The following is a 14274-nucleotide window of genomic DNA, read 5'->3' as shown; positions in this document are numbered from 1 at the left end:
AATTAAATCCTTGCATGCATGTGTTAGAGCCTCACTTAGTCACTTATTACTGCTAATTTTTGTACCCAAGATTAAAAGAGCTAGATATTTCTTTCTCAATTATTTACACCCTGCCTTGTCAAATTGTGCTAATCAAGCATACATCTACACGATTCTCATATGCACCATGAACGTATATTAGTTTGGACTGAACTCGGAGAGAAGAAGATCGAATCTCATTTTCTGTTAATACACAATAATAACCGACTTAGCCTAATATATACTAAGTAGTTATCACTTTAGTACACCTCTAAGTTTCTTCTAGTTACACTTTAGTCCTACTAACAAATTAGTAACTAACTTCTCATCTGCATACTCCCCCTCAAGCTGGAGGGTGAAATACATTGAACACTCTCAGCTTGGATATCAAAGTTTTGTGTTGCTCAACTGCCAGTCATGTGGTCATTACATCTGCGAGCTGCTCTTTAGTGGAAATATATTAAGGTGTAATCAATCTTTCCTTAATCTTTTCTCATAAAAAGATAGCCAATTTCTATTTGTTCTCTCATGATAGACTGGGTTGGTTGCTATCTACATAGCTGCTTTACTGTCACAATACATTATTAATGGTTCCTTCATTGCTAAGCCCAGCTCTTTCAGCAATCCTACCAGCCATACTAACTCTAAAGTTACTAACTTACTGTTGCTATGCTCATATACTCTGCCTCAGCAGAGCTCCTACTTACAGTTTATTGTTTCTTGGATTTCCACGAGATCAAAGAGTTTCCTAGTTTTATCACATATCCAGTCACAGATCTCCTTGTGTTTGGACAAGTAGCCCAGTCTGAATCACAATAGGCTGTGACTTTCTCCAGTGACCCTTTCTTCAATAATATTCCCATCCCTGGTGAACCTTTAATGTATCTCACAACTCTCAATGCAGCATCGAAATGTGATTGCTTTGGATGTTGCAAGAATTGACTTAGAACTTGAATTGCAAAACATATGTCTGGCCTAGTAATAGCGAGGTAAATAAGTTTTTCTATTAGTTTCTGATAGCTGACAATGTGTTATAACTCCTCATCTCCTGTAATCCCTGCATGTTTATCATATTCAAACTGTTGTCAATTTTTTGGTTTTGTTCTAATGGTGAGCTAGCTGGCTTAGCCCCACTTAATCCAACCTATAAAATTAGTTGAAGAGCGTACTTTCTTTGATTAAGTATAACTCATGTGAGTGGCTTCATGAGCTCAATTCCTAGAAAGTATCTGAGTTTACCTAGATCTTTTAGCTTGAAGTGCTTATGTAGAGTTGTTGTTGCTTCTTCTACCAATGTGTTGTTGCTTTTAGTAATCAACAGATCATCTACATGTATAAGGATGATCACCAGTTCTACACCTACCTTCTTTGTAAATAAGGAATGGTCATAGGCACTTTGAGAGTACCCTGCACTAGTCAATGCATCAGTCAGCTTATGTTCCATTTCCTCGATGCATGTTTAAGGTCATACAGGAACTTAAGGAGTCTGCAAACTTTATACTCCCCCGCCTATGGAATCTCTGAGGTAAGTTGACGTATACCTCCTTATAAAGATCACCTTATAGAAAGGCATTGTACACATCCATTTGAGGCAAATTCCACCCTTTAGAGATTGCTAGGCTTATCATTGTTCTTTTGCCTCCCTTTGGAGACGGCTAGTCTTATCATTGTTCTAACTATTACCATCTTGGCAACAAGTAAAAAGTTTCATGATAATCCATACCCTCTTGTTGTATATATCCTTTGGAAACTAGCATGGATTTGAATCTGTCCACTTCCTTATTGGCTTTGTGTTCGATCTTATACACCCACTTTGAGCCAATGGTTTGTTTTCCTAGTGGTAGATCGATTACATGTCTTATTTTCTTCAAGTGCCTGAATCTTTTGCTTCATTGCTTCTATTCATCTTTCATCTTGATAAGCTTCTTGAAAAGATCTTGGTTCTACTTGAGCTGAGAATGACTCAAGGTAGCATTGGTAGTGTTCTGACAAGCGAGCATAACTCACATAATTGGAAACTGGATAGGTGTTGGTTCCTTTTGATTTACATAAAGTCACATAATACTAAAGCCACACTGTTGGCTTTGTTGTTCTTGTTGACCTCCTACTCTCAGGAAGTACAGGTTGTGGTGCAACTGGTGCCATTGGTTCAAGTGTTGTCTCTCCATGTTCATGTTGTTGTGTAGGGCCTTGTTGTTGTGTATAATCTTGGGTTACTCTTCTCTCCTGAACCAAGTTCCTCTATGTCATTGACTACCTCATCTAGTGTCCATATCTAGTTCTTCAGGATTGCTAGAATCATCTGCTACAGTGTTGTGCATTTGATCATCTACAGTCTGCTGAGAAGTTGTCCCCAGATTATTGTCTGCTGCTGAAATAGGCTGATGTCTAGAAATTATTATGTAGTCCATATCAGGAAGGAACAAATTCTCAGGTTCACTAGGTAGAACCTTGAAAGGAAAAATGTCTTCCCCAAACTCACATCTCTACTTACAAAAAATCTACTGGATTCCAAATCATATGGTCTATATCCCTTCTGCACCTCTGAATATCCAATGAATACTGATTTCTTTGCCCTAACTGCAAATTTATCTCCCCTTGGCAGTGTGCTGACATAATAAAGCACCCAAACACCCTCAGATGGTCCACTTTGGGTGGTTCCCATAGAGTTTTTCATATGGAGACTTTCCATTTAGCGCACCTGTAGGTAGTTTGTTGATCAAATACACTGCAGTTTTGATATAGTCCCTCCAAAATCTAGTAGGTATATTGCTTTGGAATTTTAATGCTTTTGCCACCTCTAATTTGTGTCTATGTTTCCTCTCTACTACTCCATTTTGCTGTAGAATATAGGGGAAACTACTTTGGTGTACTATTCCCAAGGATGACATTATCTCATTGTAGTTTTTATTGAAAATTTTTGTACCATTGTCAGATCTTAGCACTTTAACTGTAGTATTAAACTGATTCTTTACAAGAGAAAAGAAATTCTTCAAGAGTACTATTACTTTACATTTAAATTGTAGCAAGCAGATCCAAGTAAACCTACTATAGTCATATACTATGGTAACAAAGTAATACCTCTTGTCACGTAGCTACTTTGTATGGTCCCCAGACATCTATCTGCACAAGTTGGAAAATACAATTAGATTGATGACTACTAATAGGAAACTTCAGTCTGCTTTGTATGGCTAATGGACAAATCTCACAGTTCTTTTGTACTTCTTGATTCATTTTGTTCTTCAAATCCGTCAAGCATTGTAATGAGCCCATGGATGCATGTCTCATCCTATCCTATGATGCCACAATGTTGTATTTATTTCCTCCTTCTTGACTGATCCAGCTACTATTGCCTCCTCTTCACCTCTAATTATGTGCAATCCTTCATCTTCTCTACCAATCCCCAGCACCCTGCCATTGTAAAGCCCTTGAAACACATAGAAACCAGGGTAGAAACATGCTAAACAATGCAAATCTCTAGTCAGCTTGGATACTGAAATGAGATTGAACTTAAAGTCAGGCATATGTAAAACATTCATAATCTTTTGCCCTCCTAGTATTGTTGTATCTCATGTGTGTACTATCTCTTATTTTCCTCATATAGGTATTTGAACTCTATTACTGTTTCCTCTATTAACTCCTCTTAATTTTTCTAAAACTTCCTTGCAAAAAGTAATATGATGTGATGCTCCCGAATCCACTATCCAATCATATGATGGGGCATTGAAATAGTGATGGTATACCTGTCATGTTTGTTGAACCTACTATGTTGTTAGAACTCCCTTCCATTGATGATTTTATCAATAAACTCACTAGATTCGTGTACTGATCCTTAGTCATATAGTTCCCATGTGACTGATTGCTCGTTGTAACCTCTTTTTCCACATTGACATTGTTAGCATAAGACTTGGTAGGGAACTGACCCTTTTTCTTACTTTTGAAGTCTGCTGGGTACCCAATGATCTTGTAGTATTTTTCCCCCCATTGACATTGTTAGCATAAGAATTTGTAGGGAATTAACTCACTAGATGCTTGTACTGATCCTCAGTCATATAGTTCCCTTGTTGTTGATTACTCGTTGTAACCTCTTTTTCCCCATTGACATTGTTAGCATAGGACTTGGTAGGGATTGACCCTTCTTCTTACTTTTAAAGTCTGCTGGGTACCCAATGATCTTGTAGAAGTTTTCTTTCAAATACCCTTTGTACCTACAGTGCTCACGGATGAGTCCTGGCTTCTTCCCCTTCAGAAACTGATTTCCTTTTCCTGCTAACATAGTCATTGGCTCTTTATTTGTGTCAACCACTCCTTATTACCTTTGGCTCTCCTCCTGTACTATATCTATATAAGCTTGATTCACAGTAAGGACTTTCCTTTTCAGCAACACTGCATTTCTCACATGACTGTAACTCTCATTCAGCCTCATTAAAAATTGTAGTAGTCTTTGTCTCGCTAAATGATCTATGTATGGGCGTGATTCTTCACAATCACATGAGGATAGTGGTGCTAGGATGTCTAATTCATTCCATAAGTCTTTCAATTTTGAGAAATAGGAGGTCATAGATTTTGTACCTTGCCTTAGGGTTGCAATGTCAGTAGATATCTGATAAATTCTGGTCAGGTCATCTTTGTCAAACCTTTCCTTGAACTCGTCCCAAATTTTCCTTGCACTTGAGGCATCCATGATGCTTGATACCAACTCCGCTGCCACAGTGCTACTAAGCCATGAGACCACTACTACATTATACATTTCCCATTGCGCCACTAGTTCTCCTCGGTACAAGCCTTTAAGGCGAGTTCCATCCACAAATCCTAACTTGTTCTTCACTAGGAGAGATACTTTCATAGATCTACTCTACATGGCATAATTTTCTGGCCCTGTGAGTTTGAGAGCTATTAGAGTTGTTCCCGGCGAATCTAAATCCTTAAGGTATAGTGGATGATTGTGAGGAAGTTGTCCAATTTCACTTTCCGCCATTGTTGAACCTTTGCGATCTACGAACTCAGTTGAATTCTTAAATTGAAGGTGAAGAACAACTCGAATCCATCGATTGAAGCTCTAATACCATGTGAAATTGTGCTAATCAAGCATAGATCCCCTAAGTTTGGACCATGAACAATTCTCACATGCACCATGAACGTATATTAGTTTGGACTGAACTCAGAGAGTAGAAGAAGAGATAATCTCATTTTCTGTTAATACACAGTAATAGCCGACTTAGCCTAATATATACTAAGTAGTTATCTACTAAGTAGTTATTACTTTAGTACACCCCTAAATTTCTTTTAATTATACTTTAGTCCTACTAACAGATTAATAACTAACTTCTCATCTGCATATGCCTATAAGTTCATATATATTTCCTCTACTTAATCATCAGTGTGGAAGTCCATATTTGACATCTCAAAATTAATATATCATTTATTTTCTTCCTCTTTAGTATCAACACTATAAATAAACAAGGAAAATGCACTACTTTGGGCGATGTTTGACATAATATATTGTTGATCTTCTTATTTTTGCCGTTGAGGGAATGTTGGGCAAGTTGTAATTTAAAATAGTATATATAATTGAGGATACAATACGGTATGGACATTGAGTTTCAATATATATATATATATTTCTTGAGAAACCATAATGTTTACAATTAACAGAACCCATGGCAGTCCCTGTCCGACAAGACATTGTTAAAACTGCAGCTGGTTCCAGATTGTGACAACGCCAACACTTTCTTCCTTCTCAAGCAAATGCCACCCCTTCTAAAACTATATTCCATTTTCTTTCTTTTTGAAATTCTTTTGGGTACTCTTTTTGTCTTCTTGGCAACTTCATTGCATGTATAGATATTACAAGTGACCGAACCGGATTCAAGATTTGAAACATTATAAGTTTGAGTTTAGAATTTTATCATAACTTATTCGATTTGTTGGGTTTTGTTAATTGTATTTTTTAATACAAGACATCCTAATGAAATGATTTTGTCCAACATACATAAGCAATTCACAATAGAAATCATACAAATCCCATAATCAAGAACCCTCATGCTTCAAATTAAATGCAATTTGAACTTTTGCCCCCAGTAAGAACCAACCATTGGTAGATTTTCCCATGTGATTGCATATGGATAGTTATCTGAATCTCTTTTTCCAACATGACCAAATAGGGAAGAAAATCCACAACTCCCCTTCCCCCCCCTCTCCCCCCCCCCCCACAAAAAAAAACCTAACTCACATTGACTCTCAACTCACCCAAAGCCTACAAATATCCCTCTAAACTACTCAAACCTCATCACTTTTCCAAGCCCACACCTAGAAAACTAAAATGCTAAGCAAAATGAGTCCCTTAACAATTTTCCCAATTCTCTTCATCTTCTTTTTCCACTTATCATTGGCAGCAAATACCATGTACAATGTCCAAACATTTGGAGCCAAATCCGTTGGAAAATCTGATTCATCAAAAGCATTTCTGAGTGCATGGGCTGCAGCCTGTGCATCTACTAGCCCGGCCACTATTTACGTACCACGTGGAAGTTATTTGATTCGTAATGCATACTTTTATGGCCAAACATGCAAGAGCAAGGCTATTACTATACGTATTGATGGCACTCTCTTAGCTCCCTCTGATTATAATGTAATTGGAAATGCTGGAAATTGGATCAAATTCGAAAAGGTTAACGGAGTTTCCATCTATGGTGGAACCTTTGATGGACAAGGTGATGGTCTTTGGGCTTGCAAGACCTCCGGCAAGAATTGTCCTAAAGGCACAACGGTACGTTTATTTACTCCTTTGTTGTTTCACTTTATGTGACATTATTACTATCTGTCAAGTCAAAGAAGTTCTTTTTACTGTGATATTGTCAAGGTATTTTCAATTAATTTTAAATATTGTGACTTATGTTACTTGTATTTAGTTTATAAATTTGTTAATTTTATTTTTAAGAAATTGAAGATTCTATGTCGTCGGGCTTATAAAAAAATTGAAACGGAGGGTGTACTTTATTCCAGTTCAAGCTATTAAGAATGCTCTAAAAGAGAGGAAAACCCCTAGAAATTTGCAATATACTAGAGAGTTTTGATGATTTGTCTCATCAAACAATCATCTTTGTTTCAATTTTACATTAAATTTTGGTGCAGGCATTGGCCTTTTACAACTCGAACAACATCATAATCAATGGAGTAACTGCACAAAATAGCCAAATGTTCCACATTTTGGTAGATGGATGCAAAAACGTGAAGCTACAAGGAGTGAAGGTCTCAGCTCCAGGAAACAGCCCTAACACCGACGGAATTCACGTGCAATTATCGTCAGGGGTTAGCATTATGAACTCTGATATTGGTACTGGAGATGACTGTATCTCAATTGGCCCTGGAAATTCTAACTTATGGATCGAAGGCATCGCTTGTGGCCCTGGTCATGGAATAAGGTTTGGAACATAATGACTATTTAATTAAGTAAGTCTGTCAATAATGATTTTTGATTGGCTTATATCCAAATTAATTGAAATTGTTGCAGCATTGGAAGTTTAGGTTGGAAATTGCAAGAACCTGGAGTCCAAAATGTAACAATTAAGAGTGTTACCTTCAGTGGAACAGAGAATGGCGTGAGAGTGAAAACTTGGGCAAGGCCTAGCAATGGATTTGTTAGAGGTGTTCGCTTTCAGCATATACTTATGACTGATGTTCAAAATCCTATCATCATAGACCAAAATTACTGCCCTAATCATGAAAGTTGTCCTCATCAGGTAATAATTAAATATTTAAATTTAGTACAATGACGATAAGATTAATGATAATACTAGATCATGTTCCCTTAATCTAACATTACTCGTTTTTTCAGGTATCGGGCGTAAAGATAAGTGATGTAACGTATCAAGACATACGTGGAACATCGGCTACAGAAGTTGGAGTGAGATTTGACTGTAGCAAAGTGAATCCATGCAGTGGAATAAGACTTGAAAATGTGAATCTAAGTTACAAAGATCATGCAGCTGAAGCTTCATGTGTTAATGCTGGTGGAAGAGCTTCTGGCTCAGACAAACCTATTAGCTGCTTATAAATAAGAAGGGAAACACATAAAAATATATTTGTATAATATCATACTGAATACTTTACAAGCTGAAAATAGAATTACGTATACAGAACATTAAAGCTGGACACTATATGTACGACTGCTGAAATTGCAATATGTACCTAGAAATAAAGATGAATGATAATGTAATTTTACTTACTCCCTCCGTTTTAATTTATATGAACTTGTTTGACTGGGCAAGGAGTTTAAGAAAAAATGAAGACTTTTTGAATTTGTGGTCCTAAACAAGTCAAAAAGGAGTGCAGAGTATTTGTGTAAAGCTTATCATTAAAAGTAGAATTGGACATTTAAGCTAAATTATTTTCAAATTTATTTGAACGAACCTAAAAGGAAATTGATTCATATAAACTGAAACAAAGGGAATAGTAGTTTTCTTACTCGTTCGTGGGCTGGTAGCAAGCTCCAACGAAATGTCAATAAAGATCTAGCTAATATCGAAAATAGTCAACATATGCAAAGTCAAGATTTAACTTTATCGGTTCTAAATTCTAGGATAATAATATTACTCCATTCGGTTCACTTTAATTAATTTTTTTATTTTTTTCGTGGTCCACAATATTTGATTTTTTAAGGAAATAATTTCTTTTTTCCAAAGTTTGTCTTGGAGTAAGGAGTCTAGGAGTATTTGTTGTATTTTTAATAAACAAATTAAGGTTAATATAGTCAATTTTATTGTTAATTAATGGTAAAAGATAGTTTCCTTAATATGCGTAAAAATAACCAAAAAATTAACTAAAGTGGACCGAAGAGAGTATATTTTAGTAACTGAGTTCCATATTTAATTTTTGTACATATTTTAGTAAATTAATTAAATATAAATACAACTAAATTTCTGACTTCACCGAACACATACGGACTCCTAGGCTTTTTTTTTTCTTCTTGTTAATAGGACATACAAGGATTAAAGTCAAAAACAAAATTTTAAAAAGTAAAGAAACAGTAAAATGCAACAAATGTTCCTTTTGGAGAAAGAGTCAAAAGGCTTCATAACCCCCACTAGCAAATAGCCACCTTGCAAAAGACAGAAATAGTAAAAGCAACTAATGATCCAGCAATAATTCAATAAGATATTAAAATTTTCCTCAACTCTTATTCACATTTTTCACGCTTTCTTCTTCATAGTCTTTTCAAAACTCCAGCTCAGCACTAAGAAATTAAAGGTTTTCAAATTACAGTGGAAATTAATGGAGGAAGTTAGTAACAAGCAGATCATACTAAAGGATTATGTAAATGGTGTTCCTAAGGAATCAGATATGGAATTGAGAATCAGCACTATAAAATTGAAGGTTCCAGAAGATTCCAAGGCTGTGTTGGTGAAAAATCTGTACTTGTCGTGTGATCCTTATATGAGACCTCGTATGAAGAAAACAGAGGGCAGCTATACTGATTCTTTTACTCCTGGCTCTGTAAGTCAGAATTCCTCCTTTTTTTATGTTTAATTTTGAATTTTGAATTTTTTTTACATCCAATTTATGTTATTTATGTTTCGGTAAACTGAAATCATTCTAAGATATTTGATGTTTTAGAAAATAAGAATTAATTTTCAATTATTTCCGTCTCATATTAACAGTCGGGGTTACTAAAAATAGTTGTCTCAAATTATTTGTCATTTTAGAAGTTAAGGCAAAATTGATTGTTTTTCCCTAGTAGTAATTGTTGTTGAAGATGGAGATAACACACAAATAGAATAAATATTCAACGAAGGGAGATTATATCTTAAGACATAAATAAAGGTAGAGTAGTCCAATCCATTCCCTAATTAATATTTCTTAAGGGAGGTGTTAAAGAGAAACACGACTGTTAATATGAGACCGAGGGAGTATTAGTTAAGTGTCAATTAAGTGAGAAATTTAAATCAATAAATGGCAGTTTAGACAAGTACTCATAATTAAGACTCTTAAATGTTTTTCCCTGAGGGGTCGTTTGGTTGGGAAACAAGTTATCCCATGATTAATTATCTCATGATTAGTTATCCTGGGATTAGTTGTCCCATCCTCCCATACAGATAAAAAAAATACTACAATCGGAATTATTATACCACGATTTTATCACAACCAAACGCAGGATAAACTCATCTCAAATTTAATTTCGGAATTAATTATCCTTTATCCCTGTTACTGAACGAGTCCTAACGGGTATGCATAGACTTTAGAAGACAGACAAATTATAATTTTTTATATGGAAAAGAGGCAGTAAAACATTGTGATGCATGGTGCCACAACAACTGACTTAACAGAGCAACGACAGCCAGAGGCGGATGCAGCATATTAACATCAGGTTCTTCTAATTAAATAGAGTACTTTCGGTGGGAAGTATAAATATATGTGAAAATTTTACTAAAATTGCAACAAATACTAGGTTTAAACCTATAATTTTAAAAATATAATAGATTCTATGTTAAGGAGTTAATTATTGAACCTATAGAATTTAAATTCTAGATCCGCTTCTAAGAACGAAGCCTTAATCTCAAACTCTAAGTTTAGGTTGGACCTCACAGATCATGTCGCTTCATTTAAGAGCAACTAACTTAATTAATGATATTATTTGAACAAGGAGGATCAAGGTTAAGTTAGTTAAATAGTAGGAAAACTAGTATCTATTCTGTCGGTAGATATGGATGTTTTTCTTTATTGTTTAAGTTTCATCAACGTCACTTTAAATTCAGAATTCCATGGAAAAAGGACTAAAAATTACTTATCTCTGTTAGATTCTACAAATTTTACATGAATGGCAATTGAATCCTTTCTAATTTCAATTTGGCTAACTATGATTTTCTACTATTATAATTTCTCACATCATTTTTTTGTGTAGCCTCTAGTGGGGTTTGGAGTGGCTAAAGTTGTGGATTCAGCTCATCCAAAATTCAAGAAAGATGACTTAGTTTGGGGAATTACTGGATGGGAAGAATACAGCATTATTAAAGCTCCTGACAGTCTATTCAAAATTCATAATACAGATGTGCCTCTTTCCTACTATACAGGAATCCTTGGTAAGTTATTCTGTCAAAAAATATATCATAAGCACCATCTGGAGATTTATTCAATTTCCTGAAGTAGTTATATGTTGAGCCTGCCCAGCTGGAGATTTGAAATTGGCTATCGGAACTTCGAGTTAATAGAATTCTGAGTAAGTTAGTACTTATTGTTAGTACTGTGTGACCATCTTATCTAAAAGCAGATGATCACACACTTTAATATGGTGTCAGAGTCAAACTCATCTCTGTTCTTGGTTTATCCATTATTTGACGCCCATGTTTTATTGTCCACGTAGGAGATGTCCCCAGTCCCCTTCTATACGTGCAGGGGGGGGGGGGGTTGGATGATCACACACTTCAATACTTATATCTCAAAAAAATGCTACAATCTTTGTTGAACTGATTCTTTTTCTTTTCAAAATATGTTATTAAAAAAAACAATCCAGAGTTTGTATTTGTAAGGATTAATTTTCCTTGTCATAGTTCATATCCATATTCAAGCCGGAAAAATTCTTCTTTTCTTTTCACTGTGGAAACAGAATGAAGGCCAAGGTCTATATTTATCCCAAATTTTGAGTTGGGAACAGTTTCCTGAGATCCCTTGCTGATTATATTGGGTTTGTCTGCATCTAGAAAGACAAAGTTCACACTTCAAACAAAAGATAAGTATAAAATTTTGAACGTAAAAACGATAGAAAGATAAGCAATGTAATTGTATTGTTAGGGATGCCTGGAATAACAGCTTATGGAGGTTTTTATGAGCTATGCTCCCCAAAGAAAGGAGAAACTGTGTATGTTTCTGCTGCATCTGGAGCAGTAGGTCAGCTCGTCGGGCAATTCGCTAAGCTATTGGGCTGCTATGTTGTTGGAAGTGCTGGAAGCAAAGAAAAGGTAAGCTCTTATTCACACAACATTCTTCACCACAATGGTTGATCTGCTCAATGTGATTGATTTCAAAGATTGTCCGAATCTTGATGATATTCATGTTAACTAACGTCAACCGGCTTTTGCTGCCCGCGATGCCTCTTAACGAGGGATCAGGAGGAAAGTTCTTTTTCCATTGCTAGTCATCTCTATTTTAGTTTTAGGATGTTGTTATAAAGATGTCTGACTGTACCGTAGTGAGTGATCAAACCAGCTAAGGTATCAGTATCCGGACAGCAAGAAGCTGGAGTTGGTTCTTAAAGATACCCTTGCAGCAACTTGTGACTAAAGGAAAAGGGAAGACACTGCCTAAACTGTCTGGAACTGTATGAGAAATATTTGATTTTTATTCATTCTTAGCTGGTTTGATCGCTCACAACAGTACAGTCACACATCTTTATAACAACATCCATGTATAAAAGTCATTCACTATAAAAGCCAAGTTTTCTCGAAACTAATTTTTTATGTTATGTTATAATATATGTCCTCTGTACCAAAACTTCACTATAACATCCAAAAAATATCAGAACAAATACGATTGTTATTGAGATATTTGACTATACATGATATTGCTTGAAGTCTGTTAATACTACTGTAAGGTAATATTGCGCGAAGATGAACGTATAAATCTAGGCATGGAGTAGTACTTTCTGCTTTGACCTCAACTTTTTGTTGTTTTTCGTGTTTTTTAGGTTGAACTTTTGAAGAACAAATTTGGGTTTGATGAAGCATTTAACTATAAAGAGGAACAGGATTTATCTGCAGCTTTGAAGAGGTAAGTCTCATGTTTCTTTTTTCTTCTAATGTAGACTCATTTTCACCTGGAAAATGGAGTAACTAGCAGCAGAAACCTCTGTATCCCTAAAATTGAAGTATTAACACAAATGACATATTTTCTTGAATGGGAAGCTACAACATGCGGGGGCGGAGGTAGAAGCCAAAGTACGGGTTCGGTCCAATTAGTAATATTTGTCCAAACTGTATATTTGTATTAAAAAATTCACTAAATATGTATAAAAATAAAATTCAGAATCCAGTTACTATCACCTTATGTCGCTATCCTAGAATGTAGAACCCATAAAGTTCAAATTCTAGCTCCGTCTCTTAGGCAACCTGTTCTCTTCTCCTTGACATTTTTCATGGAACTCTGTAGTAAGAGAGATCCCGAACGTAGAACACACATTTCTCACCAAATTTTTTGTTCAAAAAATAGGTATTTCCCCGATGGAATTGATATTTACTTTGAGAATGTTGGAGGAAAGATGCTTGACGCGGTTCTTCTGAACATGAGAATCCATGGACGAATCGCTGTATGTGGATTCATCTCACAATACAACCTGGAGCAGTCTGAAGGAGTGCATAACTTGTTCTGTCTCATCACAAAACGAATCCGTATGCAAGGATTTTTGGCTGCTGATTACTTTCCCCTTTACCAAAAGTTTGTAGAAATGGTTACTCCACACATAAAAGAAGGGAAGGTAACATATGTGGAAGACATAGCTGAAGGCATTGAAAGTGCACCTGGTGCTCTAGTTGGGCTCTTCTCTGGTCGTAATGTTGGCAAGCAATTGGTACGTATTTCTCGTGAATAAACTTGTACAGTCGGGGTTGGAGGCTAGCTCACTTGGTGAGTTCTCTGCCTTCCAAAATGAGGTGGAGGGTTCAAAACCTATCAGTAGCACAACATTCCCCTTCCTCCCTCAACCGATGAAATAAAAAAGAAAACTTGTACATTCAATTTGTTATCAATATAGATGCGTTTGCTGTCGTATAACCATATTGACACGGGCTTGCAGACCACTTTTAAAAAGTTCCTAGGCCTCCTTCTCCTGTTCGATGTGGGACTGCGCGCCTTAATGTGTTATCAACTATAACTCTGTCTGATTAAAAGTTGTTTGAGTATAAGGTTTGTAAACATTGTGTTGGTAATGGTTTTTGTTTAATGCTAGTGTCTGCGTAAATGTTATTACTTGTTACTTGAGATTTTTGTGTGGTGCTAATTTATGTAGCTCCAACATGTTAATACATTGGACGATTTTGCTGTAAAGTTTATTATACTCCTAAGTATATATAAAGGAAAAATCTTCGTAATATTATAATTTTTCGAGCAAGGTTAAAGGAAGATATTTTCAACGGCAAATAGTTGTGAAGGTTTAGGGAAAATAGAAGGTTATGAAGGTTTGAAAATATCGAATGGAGAATAATCTTTAAAATAAAATTTAGAAGAGAAATGAGAAAGAATCTGAGTTCATAGAGGGGATTATTACTC

At 35.7% G+C, this 14274-nt stretch overlaps 3 protein-coding genes across 3 annotated transcripts; 2 read left to right on the top strand and 1 right to left on the bottom strand.

Annotated features, from left to right (window-relative positions):
* Positions 1-4330: 4330 nt before the first annotated feature.
* LOC138879031 (uncharacterized) lies at positions 4331-4864 on the bottom strand. The gene has a single exon (XM_070158605.1). The coding sequence runs from the start codon at positions 4862-4864 to the stop codon at positions 4331-4333; it is 534 nt and encodes a 177-aa protein (XP_070014706.1).
* Positions 4865-6325: 1461 nt separating this feature from the next.
* On the top strand, positions 6326-8245 carry LOC104219385 (polygalacturonase-like). The gene is made up of 4 exons (XM_009770070.2): positions 6326-6787; positions 7153-7442; positions 7532-7760; positions 7856-8245. The coding sequence occupies exons 1-4, from the start codon at positions 6341-6343 to the stop codon at positions 8072-8074; spliced, it is 1185 nt and encodes a 394-aa protein (XP_009768372.1). The 5' UTR covers positions 6326-6340; the 3' UTR covers positions 8075-8245.
* Positions 8246-9168: 923 nt separating this feature from the next.
* LOC104219384 (2-alkenal reductase (NADP(+)-dependent)-like) lies at positions 9169-13953 on the top strand. The gene is made up of 5 exons (XM_009770069.2): positions 9169-9513; positions 10919-11096; positions 11806-11972; positions 12698-12780; positions 13219-13953. Exons 1-5 carry the CDS (start codon positions 9292-9294, stop codon positions 13595-13597), a joined length of 1029 nt encoding a protein of 342 aa, XP_009768371.1. The 5' UTR covers positions 9169-9291; the 3' UTR covers positions 13598-13953.
* The last annotated feature ends 321 nt before the right edge of the window (positions 13954-14274 follow it).

Source organism: Nicotiana sylvestris, chromosome 10 (assembly GCF_000393655.2).
Source record: "Nicotiana sylvestris chromosome 10, ASM39365v2, whole genome shotgun sequence".
Classification (NCBI taxonomy): domain Eukaryota; kingdom Viridiplantae; phylum Streptophyta; class Magnoliopsida; order Solanales; family Solanaceae; genus Nicotiana; species Nicotiana sylvestris.
This window is presented reverse-complemented; position numbering and strand designations above follow the sequence as displayed.